This window comes from Mesoplodon densirostris, chromosome 2 (genome assembly GCF_025265405.1).
Source record: "Mesoplodon densirostris isolate mMesDen1 chromosome 2, mMesDen1 primary haplotype, whole genome shotgun sequence".
Taxonomy (NCBI): domain Eukaryota; kingdom Metazoa; phylum Chordata; class Mammalia; order Artiodactyla; family Ziphiidae; genus Mesoplodon; species Mesoplodon densirostris.
This window is the reverse complement of record NC_082662.1, coordinates 120,820,794-120,843,897: the sequence shown is the minus strand read 5'-3', so window position 1 is coordinate 120,843,897 and position 23,104 is coordinate 120,820,794. Positions and strand designations below refer to the sequence as shown.

The following is a 23,104-nucleotide window of genomic DNA, read 5'->3' as shown; positions in this document are numbered from 1 at the left end:
AGCCAAAAATCATTAGGCACTTCCTGGGTAGACTGACACCACCTCAGAAAAAAACGTAATGGGCATCACTATCCACCCTAGAAAAACAAAAAACCACCCGCTAGAAATGTGGTGTGGTCAGACTAAGAAATATTTCTTTTTTTAAAAAAAGATGCAATAGAAAACATCTCTGCTTTCATCTTAAACAATTCTTGCTTTTAAATAGGAAATGCTTTCATAGCAGCTTTTAGAGTCAAGTCTGTATAATAAAGGTTTGTGCTGGTTTTCACCCTTGGCAACCAAAACGCATTGTTGAAAAGTAACTCCTAAAAAGTCTCATTCAAAAGTGACTTTGCTCATTAAATGGGGAAAGGGGAGAGGGGAGGGATGATTAGGATCAATTAAAAGAGTAGACAAAATAATCATGTTTTGACCCTATCTAAAGCAAGATCTGAAGGTAGTTTCATTTGTAGCAAGAAATATATTCCTACAAAGATACTGCACAAAGGGGGAAAAAAAGGTAAAATTATGTAAGTTTCAGTAATAGATTCTGGACCCTGACTTATATAGTTACCTATATATAGTTTCAGAGGGTCTTACATTATGTGGAAAAGAAATTTCAATGGGAAATAACATTCTCATTTCTCACAAAAAATAAATTTAATCCCTCATAATTTCCCTACCAATAACTCATTTGAGAAATAATTTATTGCATGAAAGTACTACTATAAAAACACATTAAAAGGTTAAGCTCACAACTTACGTATGTATACAGTCTTGAAAATATTATAAGGATTCAGGGTACAGTTAGTTGAATAGGAAAAAGAGATAAAGCTGTCACTTGTACACAGGGATAATCTCATTCCTATCTATAAAAAGGCTCCCGCTCTCACTTTTTCTAAGTGTGTATTATGTAAGTTCCACAGGTGGTGTTTTTGAGTGATGAAGATCCTCAAATAATACTAAAACTGAAAAAAAAAAAGTTTCAATAAATACACTTCAGCTGGCTGAAGTATCTTCATCATCAAAAAAGATAAAATTCTGAACAAAAACCGCTATGGAAGAATGATTCATCATATCACATCACAAGAAATTCTCTGATGCAGAAGGTTACTCGGGGTACAGTAATTTATCTTACCTGCAAATGAAATCTGGAAATGCTGGACTTGAAATATACCAACAGTATAGATCACTATTGAGAAGATGACAACGGTTTCCCCTCAACCAGGCAGCAAAAGCAGTCAGGAGGAAAAAACCCAGTCACATTTTAGAGTATTTAGATTTTTTAAGTGACCCATACAATTTGAGAGGAAAACTCTTATGAGAGCCTATAAGAAATATCTTAAGAGACAAAAGGGGAATGGAGATGAAAATTGGTTGAGAAAAAAATGTGATATAAAGCTTGAAGGACTTGGCAGGGACTTAAGAGATAAATGGATACATAGAAGAAATTCTAAATCGTGTGTAAAAGGAAAGTAGAAAACACTGAGATGGTAGAAGGTTGTGCAAGGAAGCTGCTTTCACAGATTTCTCTTCATTCTAAGGGAGGTATGGATGTTTATTTCTTTAGAACAGTTAAGACCTACTGCTCTTTACATGCTCATTTTTCTTACGCATCAGAGTTGAAAAATATCAAGGGTACGAGTCCAGCTGAGGAGAAGGGAAACTATACACCTGAAAATTAAAGTTCAGATAAGCACACTTATGCCATCAAAATACAGTAAAACCAAGTTTTATTTCAATCTGCTAAATTGAAAGCATACAATGACCTAAACACATCCCTTTAAACTCCTTTTCTTGCAAAAAAGAAATGATGGTATAAATGGAGAATTTCTGACGTTTGAACAAAGTAACATAGAGTGGAACCTTAGGAAAACCTTCATTTAACTTTCTTTTAAACTTTAGGGTTTTTTAAATTAACCCCTGAAACCATTCAATGTCACCAATGCCATAAAAAAAGAAACCTTGGCCAACATTCATCTACAAAGCTACTTTTAAAAATGGCAGTCCTTTCTCCTTGTCCAACCTTACTACCTTCTACCAGATGGCTTCTTCCCATTCTCTCTTCTGGAAGAAAAATCAAATAAAAATGACATCAAAAGAGGATTCAGTATGAGGATAAGCTATACGAAACTGTCACTAAAGAGTAACGCACATTTCCAGTCGTTTCGTCACCTGTAGAGTCATCAATAACCAGCCTTCTAGCTGCCTGAACAGCTCAGCCAACTGCTGAAGGAAAGCAGGGTGGAGAAAGGTCCTCGGTATAGGTTGTCAGTGTTGGTGCTCCGAGGGGTCCTGATCTTCTCAATGTTTTTGACGATTACATCATGCAAGGTGGCATACTGGTTCTGTACGTGGAGCAGGATCTGGCACACACTCTGGTACTCGTTTTCCTTGACCTCGGCTACAGTGCGGCGATAATCTTCCCCCGGGGGTATTTCACTATCTTGGATACCAACTTGGCCTGGGTGTTGTAATAGGTGGAGAAGCGGTGTAGATAGGAGGCTGCTGTGCTCTCCACGGTCTGCAGCTGGTCCGCGGTGTCTTCCTGGATAGACACTCCGAAGTTGTTGCCGTCCTCCGCCCTTGGGAGGAGCAGCTGCACCCACATCCGCACGGTATTGCATTCCTCTCTCAGCAGCTCGATCTCGGGTTTTACGGGCTGAATCAGCTCCACCAGTTGCTGGTTGCTTCGCAGAAGCTGCCCCTCGCCGCCTGGCATTGCTAGTACTTTGATGGAGGACTGGGTCTGCAGAGGCAGCGGATCCCGGTTGGGCCCATCCCCCTCAGTGTCTGGGGCGACGGGGGTCTCTGGGGCTGGCACCAAACGTATTCTGGATAGGTCTTGCAGGTGGAGCTCCTGAACCCAACTATCCAGCTCTGACAGCTTCTGAGGGAAGAAGGTGGACACCAGATCCTCGGCCTCCTGGGCAATGCGGGCCCGAAATGAATCTACTTTCCCCTGCACGTCCTGCTCTAGCTTCAGCGGGGAAGCTATGACCTCCAGGGGCGTTGAGTGTTGGGGGAGGCATGGCCTGAGTTTCTCCCTCCTCCGCAGGATGGGTTTGCGCTTCCGCCGCCACCACCAACTCCCAACAGACCAGGCCCTGCCAGGGCGAAAAGACGTCCCGGAGGTCCCCGCGGCCCGGCGCGCGGAGAAAGCGGGAGCCACATGCTGACCACGCCCTCCGGACGGCGCCCTGGCCAAGAGGCCGGGAGACAGGCTTCGTGGGACCAGCCTAGGCTTGGAGTGCCTAGACGCTAGAGCACCAAAGACCACGTGTCGGGGGACCCAGCTGGATCTAGTTATCTGAGCTGCGCCTCCCCTACCTACTGGCCTTGCTGGCGGGAAGCCACTTTCAAGAACATCGTTAAACTTAAGCTGTTAAGACCAGGCAATGACAAGTCGGTGCGCTTTACATAGGAGCTCAAGGAAATCCACAATCCCTGGATCCAGAATACACGATCTCTTTTGAAAGGCATCTCACAAAATGGGCTCTCCAGAGCAAGGCTCACTTCTGGAGAGCCTCAAGTCACACCTTTACAGGTAACCTGGGCCTATCCATGCTTTCCCCTTAGAAAGTCAAAAGTGAGTTCACGTCACTATTGTATTTTAATCAAGTCAGTAGACTTCTGAGATCTTCTATGGCTTACTTCATACAATTTTTAGTTTAAATTACAAATGTTAAGTTATATGACTCTTCTTAAAATTCATCTTTTGGGGGCTTCCCTGGTGGCACAGTGGTTGAGAGTCCGCCTGCCGATGCAGGGGACATGGGTTTGTGCCCTGGTCTGGGAAGATCCCACATGCCGCGGAGCGGCTGGGCCCGTGAGCCATGGCCGCTTGGCCTGCATGTCCGGAGCCTGTGCTCCGCAACGGGAGAGGCCACAACAGTGAGAGGCCCACATAACGCAAAAAAAACCAAAAACAAACAAACAAAAAAATTCATCTTTTGGGGAATAATTAACAATTGAATCTGGACTGTAAATTAAAGTAACACAGTCAAACTTCCTGAATTTGATAAGTGTATGGTTGTTACAGAGGTTATGTCCTTGTTTTTAGGAAGTACACACTACAGTATTAAGGGATAAAGTGACATGATATATTTAATCTATTCTCAGATGGTTCAGAAAAAGTGTGTGTGTGTGTGTGTGTGTGTGTGTGTGTGTGTAGAGAATGAGAATGCTAAATCATGTGGAGAAATGGTAAAAATTGATGAATCTGTATAGTGTATGAGAATTCAGTATTATTCTTCTAACTTCTCTGTAAGTTCAAACTTATTTCAAAATAAAAAATGAAAAAACTACCTTTTCCTTAAAGGTTTCTGGAATCATAGAGACAAATTCTGTAAACTTCTAAACTTTCACCCTATTTATTTATATTCATTTTCCTTTCCCTGAAATATTTTCCTTTTATTCTCTGCAGTACTACAGAGTAAAATCCATGCCTTTGACTTTTATTCTAAAATTATTGAAGTTTAGTTAAAAAAGGATTTTTCTAACGATGCTATAGTATGGTTTCAAATGTAATTGTCACCTCAGTCAGACTGTAAACTCCTTCAGGGCAGGGGCCAAGTCTTAATTCATTTCTTTTGCAGCTGGCATGGAGCAGGTGCTCAATACATGTCCGATGAAATGATCCTGACTTAGTAAGATTTTAGCTAACTATAACTTCACAAAATCTAGAACTGAAAGGAAAAAAAAATCAACAAGACAAACATGTTACAGGTTGGGTTCCCCAGCAAGCAGAGAAGTTGCTTACAGGAGGTTTATTAGGGAGTCCTCTTAAGATAAACACCTGTGGAAAGAAAGAGACAGAACAGGGAGAAGTTGGACTTCAATGCAATCTCAAGGCCTCAACTGACCCCATGGGGAACTGGGAAATGCCCTTCAGTTGTCCTGAGGTGGGGTCAAAGCAGTTCCTGAAGAGGGCTCTTTGGTAGCAAGACTTTTAGCAATTGGGAAATAAAAACTTTAGTTCTGAGGAGGGATCTGGGAAGCTCATCATAGCTTCAACTACACATGTAAGATATTAAGATACCTATACTAACAAACTAGCAATTAAGTTGTTCAGCCCCAGTCAGGAGTTGAAAATTCAAACATGGTTTCTGTGTTCAGATCAATTCAAGTCTCTCAGGAATGACAAAGAAGGCTGTGGTGACAGTAATTATATGTTCAGAGGTGGGGCAGGGGAGATAAAGGTGTGTATGTATGTGAGGGAGGTAATGGGGGATTACTGGTAAGTTGGATCTTAAGATATAAGGGAAGTGGCAGGAAATGAGGCAGGAGAAGTAAGCAAGGACCAGCTCATGGAGGTAGGGCCCTGTTTGCCATGCTTTAGGAACCTGGATTTAAAAAAAGCCAATGAAGGACATTTAGGCAGGGAAAAAATATGCACAGATGTATGATTTCAATGGTGGAGGTGAATTTGAAGAAGAAACTAAAGGAAGAGAGACTGTGCCATAATCCAAATGAGAAAGTATGCCTCATTTTAAGTGGTGGTGATGGGGTTGAAAGAGAAGCATCAAGAATATATTACGGAAAAAAAAAAAGAATATCTTAGAAGTAAAATTAACAGTATGTAGTGATCGTTTTAGATGTGGAGACATGAGAAAAGGCAGAATTCAATATTACGTAATTTTTGGGGGGGCTTAGGTAAATGATTTCTATTTACACTTACATTAAACCTCTCCTAAGAGGTGAATTAGACATACATTTTTACACACACATATTTACATCCAACTTATGGGAATTTAGATAGGGCTATCAAACAGAAAAGAAAAAGCAAATCTTAAAACATGACCACAATTTCCCATATGTTGATTTTCTTCATAACTTTGGCTATACAAGATTATGATGGCGCCAGCATGGAAATTCCATTTTATACTAAAAACATCCTCAGTGGTATATATGGTTTAACAAATGGTTACTCTGCTTTCAAACAGAAAACATTTCTAGTTGCTCTTTTAAAGAAGTAGGGAAGTTTCTTTCTACTTAAATTATGACAGTGATTAATGTAGCCATTTATATGAAATTATTTTCTTTAGTTGTCTAATGATAAAATATAAAATCCTTTGGGGGATTAAGCTGCTCTTTTTTCTAGTGGGACATAAGAGTTTTATTTTCTCGTAATGTTTCCTGTCCTTGTTAATGAGATAGCAGTTGGCAGGAAAGTAACAGCTCCTAATTTTTCTACCCCCATCAACCATCAGCAATCAGTGGTTGTTTTTAAAAATTATTTAATAAACTTGCATGCCTTGATTTGACCCGTGAAATTAACACTGAGTGCTAACAGGTGGAGGAAGGCCAGGGACAGCTGTGTAGAGTATTGTCTTGTTCAGGTCAGTTTCTCCTTTCACCACAGCCCAGCAGGGTTCATTATGTACTGATGCCAATAACTGACACCCCACTCTTCTTTTAGGAATGCCTACAGATTTATGGATTGGCTTATCCTTTAAATATCCTCCAACTCTGAAACTATGCCCTGTGAAGAAGGGATTCTGTGGTCCTGCGTATGGGTTCCATTTACAGAACTATTCTAAGCAACTGTTGTGTCAACTACTGGAGATAGCTGTAAGCTTGAGACATGGATTGAAATTTAATCATTCAAAATAAGCTGTTTTTCCCACTGATTTCTTTCTATCTATAAAAGTTAGGAGAAATATTATCAATGGTGCTAAATCTAGATAATCTTAAGGCTCTGGTGGATGGTAGTATTTATCCCCTTATATTTATAAAATTTTTATCTCTGGGTTGCAGTGGATCTTACATTATCTAGACCCCCAAATGAGCAATTTCTAGGGCTGACAAATATATCATGTCCTCTTCCTTCATTCTTCTTCCTAGATTGCTGCACGTGAAGGTACAGAAATAAACGATGTGGAGGTATTCACTGCAGTGCCCTTTTGTCAGAATCAGCCTCCACATCAAACAGGAGCATGGCTCTAAATGAAGAGGAGTTGGCAATATAGCATTGTGGTTAAAGTTACGAAGTTAGTCATGTTCAAATCCTAGCTTTGCTACTTACTACCCATGTGACCTTGGCTAAGTTATCTAATCTCTCTGTGCTTTATTTTCTTCATCTATAAAATGAGCATTATAATAATATTTATAAAAGTTGTTTTGAGGATTAAATTAGTTAATACATGTAGAGAGTTTAGCACAGTGCCTCAAACATATTAATTGCTCAATAAATGTTAGCTATTATTGAAGGAGTCTATCAACAGTCCAAAATCTCCCTTCACTCTTTGAAATGTAGTAGAACTGTGTATTCTAGACAAACCAAGATACAATTTTCTTGTTCACTATCTTGTTACTTAGCAGTAGTGACTAACTGTACTACACAGTTGAATATAAGTATCTTTTTTTAACGGCTTGCATTTCTGAGATCATCAGTATTTAGAGGCCATATCACAGAGGGCATAGGTGAAGCAAACACAAAGTTTTACTGGCTACCTTGGCTGAAAAGTGCATTTCTGAATAGAACCCCTTCTGGTAAAAGCCATGTCTCCATCAAGTTCACATTATTTTATCTTACAAATTACATAATTGGGATAGTTTGGAAACAATGATGTCTACAGTCAAGGGTCCTTAAGATCACTGATTTTTAACAAAAAAACTACTGATCTCTAGGTCCTGGATTCCTGACTTTTTAAGAAGCTTTGGCCAATGACTCTCTACCGAAGACACTGATTTGTTTTCAATCTGTTTGATTTTGTTTATAAAATCCATGGATCAATAATGTACTGGATGAACAATGAATCTTCTAGTTCAGCATTTTTCAAATTGAAGTCCATCGGTTCCCTATAATTATTTGTGTCTTCATTTTGATGATTCATTAATTGATGTAAGCATATTCTGGGTCATATTATAACTGACATGCAATCTGGGCCAGCGATTACATTTTTATGATTACGATAGCACCAAGTATATCTACCTTAATTGATGAGAGAGGAGCCTATTAGGTATGATTATCCTTTTTCTCCTTTTCCCAAATAACTGTAAATCAGATAAAACAAAGGTTTTCTTAGTGATTCAAATAGAGAAAACTGGGGCTTCCCTGGTGGCGCAGTGGTTGAGAGTCCACCTGCCGATTCAGGGGACACGGGTTCGTGCCCCGGTCCAGGAAGATCCCACATGCCACGGAGCGGCTGGGCCCGTGAGCCATGGCAGCTGAGCCTGCACGTCCAGAGCCTGCACTCCGCAACGGGAGAGGCCACAACACTGAGAGGCCCGCATACCGCAAACAAAAAAAAAAAAAAGAGAAAACTGGAGGGAGAATTAAGTTATCACACAGTACTCAATAATATGGAAATGTTTAATTAAAAACTAAAAAGACTTGCACCATGAGAGTCAGTATCACCTTCACTTATCAGTAGTGACACAAAAACATGGTCTATTACATAAATTCAAGTTGCTGATTTGTATTTTATCTTTGTAACATTATTTATATTTAATTTATATATTTATATAACTTATTTATATTATATAATTATATTATTTTGGTTTTGTAGTTGCAAACTAAAAGTAGAAGATGTTTCAAGTTTTCTGTTTATATGTACTTAATAAACATAAGTCAGTGCTGGAGGAGAATTTCTTCCTTTAAAAGTAAAACCCCTCTTATAATGCCTTGTGCAAACAATTCCAGAGCTATCTTCCTGAAATGCATTTTTGATCATATTTCTATCTTCTATAGGGTAAGGACCAAATTCCTTAAGCATAGTCCACAAGTTCTTTCATGATCTGGATCCTGCCATCTTTTATTTCCCAGAACCTACTCTACATTCCAACAACAATACTCTCATACGACCTATGGTTTACATATTCACCTCTCTCTGCGTAAAATGCCCATTGTATCATCTTCCTCCCACTATCTCTCCTACCAATTCATCCTGCTGTAATCAACTCAAGAACTGTTTCTGAAAAAACCTTCCCTGATACCACCTTCTCCCTTCCTAGATGAAGTTAGTGCTCCTGGCACAAGTTAAATAGCATAATAATATCTACCTCATAAAGCTGTTGAAAGGATTAAATGAAATATCTTACATAAAACAGCCAGGACACTAAATTCTTCATAAATGGTAGTAGTTTTATTTGTATCTCAAAGTATTCTGCATAAATCTCTTTTACAGTTCCTATCACAGTGTTGTAATTTTGGATTTACAAGTCACTCTTATTTACCATAATAAATTCCTTGAGGACAAGCATTTTAGTTTTTTCATTTTTATATGTTCTTTGGTAGCAGTGTGCCAGGTAACAATAAATGTTCAATGAATATTTACTGAATAAATGAATTAATGAAAGAAATAGGATAAAATTTATCAGATAGGACCTGACTAGTAGAAGAGACGGGACTCTCAAGCAACTTATCTTTTCTTATTTCCCCTGAAAAGTTGTTAATCTAACAGCAGTCTTCTGGGCTGAACTCTTTAGGGATTTATAGGAAAAGTATGACATATATTTCTTTTTCTCTCCCATCAACAGTATGCAGGGTTTCACATTCTGCTTTTGACTCTGGTAATATTCCAGAATTCTACCAGTCACAGTATTGCTTAGTTCTGAAAAAGAGCCCTCACTTAAGTAACTGGAGTTGGTCTGCAGAACAGTAGTTATGCATTACTACATGTGTGTGCAAAATGAACATATCGGGGAGTACCAGAGAGGTACACACACAAGGAGTAAGGGTGGTGCTGGCTCTGACTCACTCTCCTACTGTTTATTTATAGCTTCTTATTAGTATGGGATTTGTTTTATTTGGAAAAACTACAAGATCTCACTGACTGAGAGAGGAAGATGTAAGAAAATGCCTAAGCATAAAAGTTCTACAGCTGAATAATAATCTGTAACTCAGTGCTGAATCAACAGACTCCCTAGGGGCTGGTGCAAGATGAAACCACTCCAGAATTACAGATTTCATGAGCTGCAGACTTTACTGCTAAAAGTAAAATAGTGGTTAACTAAAGATTTTATTACTCCATAGACACTTCCATTTATAAATGCTAAATTCACTAGTTGGGGCTAAATTAAGTTAGTATACAAAATATGTACAGTGAGTTTCTAATTTCTCTAAATAATTTTCACCAGCAGAAATAGTCAATAGTAAATTAAAAAAAAAACAAGCCAAAGAATTTATATGCTTCAGACTGAAAAAATGTACTTTCTCTGTATTCATTTAAAATCACTGACATTCACAGAGAGACAGACAAGATGAAAAGGCAGAGGGCTATGTACCAGATGAAGGAACAAGATAAAACCCCAGAAAAACAATTAAATGAAGTAGAGATAGGAAGCCTTCCAGAAAAAAAAATCACTATCATTATGATAGTGAAGATGATCCAGGACCTCGGAAAAAGAATGGAGGCAAAGATCGAGAAGATGCAAGAAATGTTTAACAAAGATCTAGAAGAATTAAAGAACAAACAAACAGAGGTGAACAATACAATAACTGAAATGAAAATTACACTAGAAGGAATCAATAGTAGAATAACTGAGGCGGAAGAATGGATAAGTGACCTGGAAGACAGAATGGTGGAATTCACTGCCACAGAACAGAATAAAGAAAAAAGAATGAAAAGAAATGAAGACAGCCTAAGAGACTTCTGGGACAACATTAAATGCAACAACATCTGCATTATAGGGGTCCCAGAAGGAGAAGAGAGAGAGAAAGGACCCGAGAAAATATTTGAAATGATTATAGTTGAAAACTTCCCTAACATGGGAAAGGAAATAGCCACCCAAGTCCAGGAAGTGCAGAATCCCATACAGGATAAACCCAAGGAGAAACACGCCGAGACACATAGTAATCAAATTGGCAAAAATTAAAGACAAAGAAAAATTATTGAAAGCAGCAAGGGAAAAATGACAAATAACATACAAGGGAACTCCCATAAGGTTAACAGCTGATTTCTCAGCAGAAACTCTACAAGAGAGAAGGGAGTGTCATGATATACTTACAGTGATGAAAGGGAAGAACCTACAACCAAGATTATTCTACCCAGAAAGGATCTCATTCAGATTCAATGGAGAAATCAAAAGCTTTACAGACAAGCAAAAGCTAAGAGAATTCAGCACCACCAAACCCCCTCTACAACAAATGCTACAGGAACTTCTCTAAGTGGAAACACAAGAGAAGAAAAGGACCTACAAAAGCAAACCCAAAACAACTAAGAAACTGGTCATAAGAACATACATATCGATAATTACCTTAAATGTAAACGGATTAAATGCTCCAACCAAAAGACACAGGCTCGCTGAATGGATACAAAAACAAGACCCATATATATGCTGTCTACAAGAGACCCAATTCAGACCTCGGGACACATTCAGACTGAAAGTGAGGGGATGGAAAAAGATACTCTGTGCAAATGGAAATCAAAAGAAAGCTGGAGTAGCAATACTCATATCAGATAAAATAGACTTTTAACTAAAGAATGTTACAAGAGACAAGGAACGACACTACATAAGGATCAAGGGATCAATCCAAGAAGAAGATACAACAATTATAAATATATATGCACCCAACATAGGAGCACCTCAATACATAAGGCAACTGCTAACAGCTATAAAAGAGGAAGTTGACAGCAGCACACTAATAGTGGGGGACTTTAACACCTCACTTACACCAATGGAGAGATCATCCAAAATGAAAATAAATAAGGAAACAGAAGCTTTAAATGACACAATAGACCAGATAGATTTAATTGGCATTTATAGGACATTCCATCCAAAAACAGCAGATTATACTTTCTTCTCAAGTGCACATGGAACATTCTCCAGGACAGATCACATCTTGGGTCACAAATCAAGCCTCAGTAAATTTAAGAAAACTGAAATCATATCAAGCATCTTTTCTGACCACAACGCTATGAGATTAGAAATGAATTAAAGGGGAAAAAACATAAAAAACACAAACACATGGAGACTAAACAATACATTACTAAATAACCAAGAGATCACTGAAGAAATCATAGAGGAAATCAAAAAATACCTAGACACAAGTGATAATGAAAACATGACGATCCAAAACCGATGGGATGCAGCAAAAGCACTTCTAAGAAGGAAGTTCATATATACAAGCCTACCTCAAGAAACAAGAAAAATCTCAAATAAACGATCTAAGCTTACACCTAAAGGAAACAGAGAAAGAAGAACAAACAAAACCCAAAGTTACCAGAGGAAAGACATCATAAAGATCAGAGCAGGAATAAATGAGATAGAAACAAAGAAAACAATAGCAAAGATCAATAAAACTAAAAGCTGGTTCTTTGAAAAGATAAACAAAATTGATAAACCATTAGCCAGACTCATCAAGAAAAAGAGGGAGAGGACTCAAATCAATATAATTAGAAATGAAAAAGGAAAAGTTACAACGGACACTGCAGAAATACAAAGCATCCTAAGAGACTACTTCAAGCAACTCTATGCCAAAAAAAATGGACGAATTCTTCGAAAGGTATAATGATGTTCCAAGACGATACCAGGAAGAAATAGAAAATATGAACAGACCAGTCATAAGTAATGAAATTGACACTGTGATTAAAAATCTTCCAACAAACAAAAGTCCAGGACTAAATGGCTTCACAGGAGAATTCTATCAAACATTGAGAGAAGAGCTAACACCCATCCTTCTCAAACTCTTCCAAAAAACTGGAGAGGAAGGAACACTCCCAAACTGATTTTATGAGGCCAACATCACCCTGATACCAAAACCAGACAAAGATACTACAAAAAAAAAGAAAATTACAGACCAGTATCACTGATGAATATAGATGCAAAAATCCTCAACAAAATACTAGCGAACAGAATCCAACAGCACATTAAAAGGATCATATACCTTGATCAAGTGGGATTTATCCCAAGGATGCAAGGATTCTTCAATATATGCAAATCAATCAATGTGATACACCATATTAACAAACTGAAGAATAAAAACCAAATGATCATCTCAATACATGCAGAAAAAGCTTCTGACAAAATTCAACACCCATTTATGATAAAAACTCTCTAGAAAGTGGGCACAGAGGGAACCTAGCTCAATATAATAAAGGCCATATACGACAAACCCACAGCAAACATCATTCTCAATGGTGAATAACTGAAAGCATTTCCACTAAGAGCAGGAACAAGACAAGGATGTCCACTCTCACCACTATTATTCAACATAGTTTTGGAAGTCCTAGACATGACAATTAGAGAAGAAAAAGAAATAAAAGGAATACAAATTGGAAAAGAAGAAGTAAAACTGTCACTGTTTGCAGATGACATGATACCGTACATAGAGAATCCTAAAGATACCACCAGAAAACTACTAGAACTAATCAATGAATTTGGTAAAGTAGCAGGGTACAAAATTAATGCACCGAAATCTCTTGCATTCCTATACACTAATGATGAAAAATCTGAAAGAGAAATTAAGGAAACACTCCCATTTACCACTGCAACAAAAAGAATAAAATACCTAGGAATAAACCTACCTAGGGAGACAAAAGACCTGTAGGCAGAAAACTATAAGACACTGATAAAAGAAATTAAAGATGATACAGAAAGATGGAGAGATATACCATGTTCTTGGATTGGAAGAATCAACACTGTGAAAATGACTATACTACCCAAAGCAAGCTACAGATTCAATGCAATCCCTATCAAATTACCAATGGCATTTTTTACAGAACTAGAACAAAAAAATCTTAAAATTTGTATGGAGACACAAAAGACTCCGAATAGCCAAAGCAGTCTGGAGGGAAGAAAACGGAGCTGGAGGAATCAGACTCCCTGACTTCAGAGTATACTACAAAGTTACAGTAATCAACACAATATGGTACTGGCACAAAAACAGAAACATAGATCAATGGAACAGGATAGAAAGCCCAGAGATAAACCCACGCACCTATGGTCAACTAATGTATGACAAAGGAGGCAAGGATATACAATGGAGAAAAGACAGTCTCTTCAATAAGTGGTGCTGGAAAAACTGGACAGCTACATGTAAAAGAATGAAATTAGAACACTCCCTAACACCATACACAAAAATAAACTCAAAATGGATTAGAGACCTAAATGTAAGACAGTACACTATAAAACTCTTAGAGGAAAACATAGGAAGAACACTCTTTGACATAAATCACAGCAAGATCTTTTTTGATCCACCTCCTAGAGTAATGGAAATAAAAACAAAAATAAACAAATGGGACCTAATGATACTTAAAAGCTTTTGCACAGCAAAGGAAACTACAAACAAGACGAAAAGACAACCCTCAGAATGGGAGAAAATATTTTGAAACGAATCTACGGACCCAGGATTAATCTCCAAAACATATAAACAGCTCATGCAGCTCAATATTAAAAAAACAAACAACCAAATGCAAAAATGGGCAGAAGACCTAAATAGGCATTTCTCCAAAGAAGACTTACAGATGGCCAAGAAGCACATGAAAAGCTGCTCAACATCACTAATTATTAGAGAAATGCAAATCAAAACTACAATGAGGTATCACCTCACACCAGTCAGAGTGGCCATCATCAGAAAATCTATAAACAACAAATGCTGGAGAGAGGGTGTGGAGAAAAGGGAACCCTCTTCCACTGTTGGTGGGAATGTAAATTGATACAGCCACTATGGAGAACAGTATGGAGGTTCCTTAAAAAACTAAAAATAGAATTACCATATGACCCAGCAATCCCACTACTGGGCATATACCAGAGAAAACTATAATGCAAAAAGACACATGCACCCCAATGTTCACTGCAGCACTATTTACAATAGCCAGTTCATGGAAGCAACCTAAATGCCCACTGACAGACGAATGGATAAAGAAGATGTGGTATATATATACAATGGAACATTATTCGGCCATAAAAAGGAACGAAACTGGGTCATTTGTAGAGACGTGGATGAATCTAGAGACTGTCATACAGAGTGAAGTAAGTCAGAAAAACAAATATCGTGTATTAACACGTATATGTGGAACCTAGAAAAATGGTACAGATGAACTGTTCTGCAGGGCAGAAATTGAAACACAGATGTAGAGAACAAACCTATGGACACCAAGGGCAGAAAGCGGCAGGGGGCTGGGGGTGGGGGGTGTGATGAATTGGGAGATTGGGATTGACATGTATACACTGATATGTATAAAATGGATGACTAATAAAACCTGCTGTATAAAAAAACAAATTAAAAAAATAATAAAAATAAAATTACTCTCTGTCCTCTCATTTTGATTTTCCTTCTTAGCCCTTATCACAAACTGATATTCTATTACATATTTATTTGTATATTTGTTGTGTCCATCTTTAGAACATAAAAGCAAGGGCTTTTTGTGTGTGTGTGTGGTACGCAGGCCTCTCACCATTGTGGCCTCTCCCGTTGCGGAGCACAGGCTCCGGACGCGCAGGCTCAGCGGCCATGGCGCATGGGCCCAGCCGCTCCGCGGCATGTGGGATCTTCCCAGACTGGGGCATGAACCCGTGTCCCCTGCATCGGCAGGCATACTCTCAACCACTGCACCACCAGGGAAGCCCCAAAGCAAGGGCTTTTTTGTTTTGTTTATTGGATTCTTTGCAGTGAGGATAGCCTGAAACATAATGGCTACTCAAAAAATATTTTGCTGGATGAATGACAGCAAAATTGTTTAAATCTCTTGATTAAGTAATAATTCTTTGAGGATAACTGTATTTGGAAAAACTTTTTTTAAATTATAAAAGTAAAGCAATTATTCAAATAGACAGTCATAACTTAGCATGAATAAAGTTTTTTGAATAATAAAATCAATCCTTAAAAGTTTGAAGAAAAAAACCTTTTATATTATGAAGATATCTCATATTTATGTTTTCTCTCAAAGAGCAATAAAAGAGATGTTACGTGTTTAAAAACAATTTGGATTTTGCTATTTATCAATTCCATTCACCTTCTTAGAATATAAGTATTTGTTTCAAAATGAAATTGAGATTCACATTTTGATAGATAGAAATTATGCCTCCTTATCTTTCTATTTTCAACTAATGCCAACTACACCAAATTGCAGTAAAATAAAAAAAAATACAGATAAAAACAATTGAGTCTGGACTTGTTTTGGTTCTAATAAGTATTTTGCTTAAGGAGATACTGTATTCTCTTGAATCTAAGCTGAACACACAGTTGGTAAAATAATCCTAGGAGGACAATAGTTTTCAAAAAAATCATCAATCATATATGCACAGAAATTAGGTTGACCACTTCTTTTTGTATGGTATAGTAATACATACTTACATATTTTACTAAAAAAAATAAGACAAACTGTATAGCTAAAAAGCTGACCCCAAAGCCTCAGTCTTAAGTGAAGCTGTTTCATCAGAATAGACTTGAACTATTTTATAATCTGAATTCAAATTATTTTATCATTAATTTTTGATCTACTTAATAGCCTATGAACTTCCATTATATATAAAAATGTCAGGTAACAGGCTTCATCTAAAAATGAGCAACAGAATTGGAAGCTTGTACAATAACATCTATTAATAATACTAAACCTATGCTGATGTAACTGTTTTAAAATCTGTGATTTTGTGTATGTTATTAATACTTATAGGAAAACAAGACTAGTTTTATGCCACAAATATATAATGTTTATTATATCTTCTGGATGACCTATCATATATACAATGTATCAGTCATATGGCTCCTATCTGATATCAATATGGAAAGGTTAGATTAAAGACTACAGAGTTTCTTTTCAGTTATCAGCTGATGTCACTGAATCCATCAAATCTGAATAAACTGTCAATTTGAATAAACCCTAAAAACAGCTGAAAACCTGGTGTCTTCTGTTACTTAGTTTTCTGTCTGTAATCTAAGTATCTAGTTTCTATAGACATCACATGAAATGAACATTTAAATAGAGTCAATTCAGGAAATCACTCTAAAATCACTTTTTAAAAGGCTACTGTAAGAGGTTATAGCCTACTGAGGGAGATTCTGGCTATCTTTCTGTTTGGAAGAGCTCTTCCTTTCAAATTTATGATTCCCTTTACCCCAAAAAGGGATAAAGGGTAGGTCTAAATTATATAAATTAAGCCTTCATAAACCTAATCAGGTAATGGATAGTAATATAAAAGTCACTTGTAGGGCTTCCCTGGTGGCGCAGTGGTTGGGAGTCTGCCTGCCGATGCAGGGGACACGGGTTTGTGCCCCGGTCCAGGAAGATCCCACATGCCGCGGAGCGGCTAGGCCCGTGAGCCATGGCCGCTGAGCCTGCGCATCCGGAGCCTGTGCTCCGCAACGGGAGAGGCCACAACGGTGAGAGGCCCGCATACCACACAAAAAAAAGTCACTTGTAAAATCTTGCAGATTTCATACTCTTTCCAAATGTGCTAATTTTCTGTCTGTTGATGGATGATAATGGCATTAAAATGCATCTTTATGGGGAGCTGGGGCTGGGGTGTGATCATGGATGATTGTGCTATATCTAATGGAAAACTCTTTCCCCTTGTCCTATCCATTTATGGACTCTTCAAACTGTAGCCATAGGCTTCAAAAGGTCAGTTCCCTGATGACAGAGAAACAGACATATATTGAACACCTACCATGTGTTAAGTACTGTTCTAGTACCTGATTTATTATTTTATTATTGTTTAAATTTCTTAACCTATGAAGAGATAATTATTAATATTACTATATTAGAGATAAGACACTGAGGCTCTGAAAAGTATTTCCCTCAAGTCTTTGAGTTTGTAAGCAATAGAACAATGCTGGTTGAAATTCTACTTCATTTGACTCCCGAGCCTATGCTACATGATTGCCTACAAAAAAAGAAAAAAAAGAAAAAAAAAAAAAAAGAGGCTGTCTCAGCACCTCCGAAGTTATTCTCTCCACTAAACTAAAAGGTAATGACTCATAGCTGAGTGGAAAACCCTTTTTTCTTATTTCTGAATAAGGCTGCACAATGCTACAGGATAAACTATCTATACCCTCTGTCATTTTTCTATTTTTAAGCCAATGCCTAAACTATGTGTATGTCATGTGTATGTAGGAATGTGTATACACACACACACACACACATTCATACATACATAACACATATATTTTTAAAAGTTTAATTCTAGGGTCTAATGCTATAGCTCTCTTTTACTAAAAAAAGGGGGAAAACACTAGTAGATTAGACAAAAAGTAGCAGATAGCTCTTTTAAAAACTTTACAGTTAGTTCCTCTTTCACTTACTTTTCTGTGTATTTCTTAGCACTGTAATCTGTATAGGCACATGTTATGTGTTTATTTCGTCTGGTCTCTAGAACCTTGGTTTGGCAATATCTTCTGCTACCCATTACACTTTTGCTATAATTATCTATAGTATATGTTATGTTTCCAAAAGAATATATAAATAACAATTCATTGGTTAAGTATAAAGATGGGAAATTTGAGGTTGAAGGAGTTCAATCACAGGATACTGTTTTAAGAAGTTCCAGCAAAATGTACAACAAGAAAGTTTTAAGGATAACACAAGAAAACTGACAGCCTACCCTTTTAAGCTTGGTTTTGCTTTAACTCTATTAAAAGCTACTGGACACAAGGAAAAAAGATTTTTTTCTATTTATTTAGTTTTGTATCTATGAGATGATGGATATTCAATAAACTTATTATGATAATATTTCATGATGTGTGTAAGTCAAATCATTATGCTGTACACATTATATGGTGCTGTATGTCGATTATATCTCAATAAAACTAGAAGAAAAAAAGCTACTGGATGAAAACACAACATTGAATATTATATAATACTGGATATCCATGTGTAAAAAATGAACTTTGATACATCCCTGCACCATATACAAAAATTAACTTAAAATGGATTATAGACCTACATGTAAAACCTAAAACTACAAAACTTTTAGAAGACAACATGAGAAAATCTTTGTGACCTTAGGTTAAAAACATGATCCATAAAAGAAAAAGATGATAGATTGGACTTCATCAAAATTAAGACTTCTACTCTTTTAAAAACACTTATAAGAAATGGAAAAGAAAGCAACAGACTGGGAGAAAATATACCCAAATCATGTAACTGACAAAGGACCTGTATCTAGAATATTTAGGAACTCTCAAATCAATTATAAGAAAACAATTACAACCCAATTAAAAATGGGCAAAAGATTTGAACAGACAGTTCACCAAAGAAGATATATGGATGGCAAATAAGCACATGAAACGATGGTTAAAATTAGTTTTCATTAGGGAAATGCAAATTAAAACCTGAGATACCACTACACACCTATTAGAATAGCTAAAATCAAAAAGACTGACCATATCTAGTGTCAGTGAGGATAGAGAGGAACTGGAACACTCATATACTGCTGGTGAAAATGCAAAATGGTACAACTACTTTGGAAAACAGTTTGGTGGCTTCTTAGAAAGCTAAACACATACCTACCATATAACCTGGCTGCTCTACTCCTAGGTATTTCCACAAGAGAAATGAGAGCATGTGTCTCTACAGAGACTTGTACACCAATAGTCATAGTAGCCTTATCCATAAACTCATGCTGGTCAAAGGGTACAAGTTTCCAGTTGTAAGATGAATAAATTCTGGAGATCTATGATACAGCATGGTAACTACAGTTAACAATTATGTGTATTAGTCAAAAGTGGAAGGTGAGTGGATAAACAAATTGTTATATCCCTACAATGGAATACTAAGCAACAGAGGACTGAACTACTAATAAAGCAACAATATAGATGATTTTCAAAATAATTATGCTGGAAGAAAAAAACACATAATGTATGATTTCTTCATATAAAATTGTTTTAAATGTAAACTAATTTATAGTATCAGAAAGCAGATCAGTGGTTGTCTATGACAGGGGAGAGAATGGGTGGGAAGAAATTACAAAAGGACAAGGAGAAATTTAAAACTTTTAGGAATGATGGGCATGTTGATTATCTTGACTATGGTGATGACTTCACAGAGATATACATTTGTCAAAACTTATAAAATGGGCAATTAAATATGTGCAGTTTCTTAAATGTCAGTTATACCTCATTAAAGCTTTTTTTTTTTTTTTAAACAACAACAGTGACTAATGCACCATGGAAAACAGTATGGAGGTTCCTCAAAAAATTAAAGATAGAACTACCACATGATGGAACAATCCCACTTCTGGGTATATATCTGAAAAAAATGAAATCAGTATCTTGAAGAGATATCTGCACCCCAGTGTTCACTGCAGCATTATTCACAATAGCCAAGACATGGAAACAACCTAAGTGTCTACTGATGAATGAATGGAAGAAGAAAATGTGATACACATACACACAAGTGGAATACTATACAATAAAAAATAAATCCTACTATGGAGAACAGTATGGAGGTTCCTTAAAAAACTAAAAATATAGTTACTATATGATCCAGCAATCCCACTCCTGGGCATATATCCAGAAAAGACAAAAACTCTAATTTGAAAAAATATCTGCAACCCATGTTCATAGCAGCACTATTTACAATATAAGACATGGAAATGTCCATCGACAGTGAATGGATAAAGAAGATGTGGTATATATATGCAATGGAATATTACTCAGCCATAAAAAGAAATAATGCCATTTGCAGCAACATGGATGGACCCAGAGATTATCATACTAAGTGAATTCAGACAGAGAAATACAATACTGTATAATCGCACTTTCATGTGGAATCTAAAAAAGCTGAAACAGAATAGAATGTTACTCATAGAAACAGAGTAGAATGGTGGTTGCCAGGGGCTGAGGGGTGGGGGAAATGGGGAGATGTTGGTCAAAGCGTACAAATTTCCAGTTATAAGGTGAATAAGTTCTAGAGATCTAATATACAGCATGGTAACTGTGGTTAACAATACTGTATTATATACTTGAAAGTTGCTGAGAGAGTAGATAAATGTTCTCACTACAAAAAAAAAAAGGCAATTATGTGAGGTGATGGATGTGTTAACTAACCTTATTGTGGTAATCATTTTACGATATATATGTGCATCTAATCATTATGTTATATACCTTAAACTTATGCAATGTTATATATCAATTATATCTCAATAAAGTGGGGGGGTGGAGAACGCTAATCTTCACCTTAAAAAATGGTATTACGTGATATACAAGATCTCACTATCAACTTTAATTACAAACTATGTTAAAGAATAATTCTTTGCTTCATATAGCAGAAAATTAAATTCAAACCACGCACAAGGTTTTATTCTTATTTTAAGAGAATTAGAGTCTTCCAGGTGGTATGGTTCCCTGATTGCTAATAAGGGTAACTCCTCAGAAGGCCATAAGGCAGAAGTCCAAGTTAAGTGCTAAATGTTCCAATATTCCTGATTACAACAGCATAAAATTAGTTAGAAAATGATAAAAAGAACATGCCAAATAAAAACAAAACAGTATTATTAGGTTGCATCTACAAATTCTTGTAATTTTCTAGCTTCCAACAGCTGGAAGTAAAGAAAGGTGTGAGGGGAAAGAAGAGGGAGAAAGAAGAGAAGGATGGCCCTTTTTCTCACAACATTTCGAAGTGTTAAGGAGGTGCCTGATGATGTTAGCAGAAAGAAAACAAACTACTGCATCAACATGTAATAATATAGTTGTGACTATCACACCGTCTAGAATATTCTTGTCACCATGAGCTATGATGTAATAGTTTTAGGTAAGGTATCTCAGAGCAGTCAGGTCTCAGCTGTTAAGTCTCCAGGAGGAGTTCCCTCTACAGGACTGTACTGTAATTATTTGTCTTTGATTCTTCAGATTATAAACTCCTTGAGTGCAAGGGCTGTGTCTTATTAATCAACTGTAACCCCACACCTAGCACCTTCTTGCAGAGATTTCACTTATCTCATACTGCAAATTGGCACCCCACCATGGCCTGGCAATCCTACCGTTTCTCTGGTAGGCACACAATCCGTTAGTTAAGACAAGAATTTCACACCTGCTCCTCTCTCCTCAAATCCCCTATCCCTCCTCCAACAGACTCACCTGCTGCTGATCGCATTGTACTTCAGTGGGAAAACAGAAGCCATCAGAGATGTCTTATCTTCCTAGAACCAAACGTCCTACCTATAAACTGGCCTAGCCTCTACCATAAGAGAAGAAAGGTCTCACCTTCTAGTGCAAAGGGTAGTCTTTCTACTTTTGATATGAATTCCACCCTTCTGCCCTCCTCAAGGACTTCATCACTTCTCCTATTTAACACTGCTCTCTTCCTATCCACTGGTTCATTCCTTTAAAATTTTAAATTGTTATCTTGGGATTAAAAAAACAATTATCTTCTCTGTTCCCTTTGTCAACTAAAAAGAAAAAAAAAAAAAGCCCAACCTAAAAGTTGAGAATTACACTTTATTTGGCGGACAAAACTGAGGACTTAAGATAGCTCTGAGACACTGCTCCAAAGAGGTAAGGGAGGAGCCAGGATATACAGGAGTTTCTGCTGCAAAGACCAGGTGGTTGGAACTTCAAAAGACTACTGTGAATTAAAGAAAACCAGATATCTCAAATTAAGAAATTTAGCGCTTTTCTATGTAAGGGAAGATTCAAGAGTCTGGTCTCACTTAAATCATTCCTTTGATATGCACTGCACCCTAGCCATCCAGGGCCAGTATCCTGTGCTTTCCCATCCTGAGTTCCCTCAAGGCTCAAGGTTGGGGGGGGCGCATAGTGACTTGACGGCTGCAACATCTTTTATTTACTGATATGGCAGAAAACAAATTTCATTCATACCTTGTATAGGCAGTTCTCAAAATAGTTATGCTGTCCTCATTCCCTTACCACCTAATCCATCCTTAATCTCACTTTCACTTCCATCTCATCACTAAAGGGCTCTTGTGAAGGATACCAATGACTTTCATGTTGACACATCCAGGAGATACTTACCTTGATCTTACCTGACCTTTCAGCAGTATTCAAATTCCCTCTTGAAAACATCTCCCTTGGCTTTCTTGGCTTTCCTCCAACTTTGCTGGTTGCTTTGTTTCAGTCTCCCTTGCAGGCTATCCTTCTCTAATGGAATCTCTAATTCAATCCTGGGCCCTCTTCTCCCTCTACCCTCTCTTCCTACATGAAATTCGCACAGATATTTCAAAATTAAGTGTTTCCAAAAAGAACTCAATATTCATATGAAATATATTATCCTGCCCTACA

At 37.2% G+C, this 23,104-nt stretch overlaps 2 protein-coding genes across 3 annotated transcripts in view; both read right to left on the bottom strand.

Moving 5' to 3' along the window:
* The window catches only part of ATF6 (activating transcription factor 6), a 210,633-nt gene that overhangs the window by 69,085 nt on the left and 118,444 nt on the right, over positions 1–23,104 (bottom strand). The gene's annotated exons all lie outside the window — the stretch shown is intronic.
* On the bottom strand, positions 2,181–21,959 carry LOC132483761 (proteasome activator complex subunit 3-like). Its single transcript, XM_060089445.1, is given in 3 exon segments — positions 2,181–2,407; positions 2,410–3,361; positions 21,897–21,959. Coding segments are annotated over 3 exon segments (1,242 nt in total).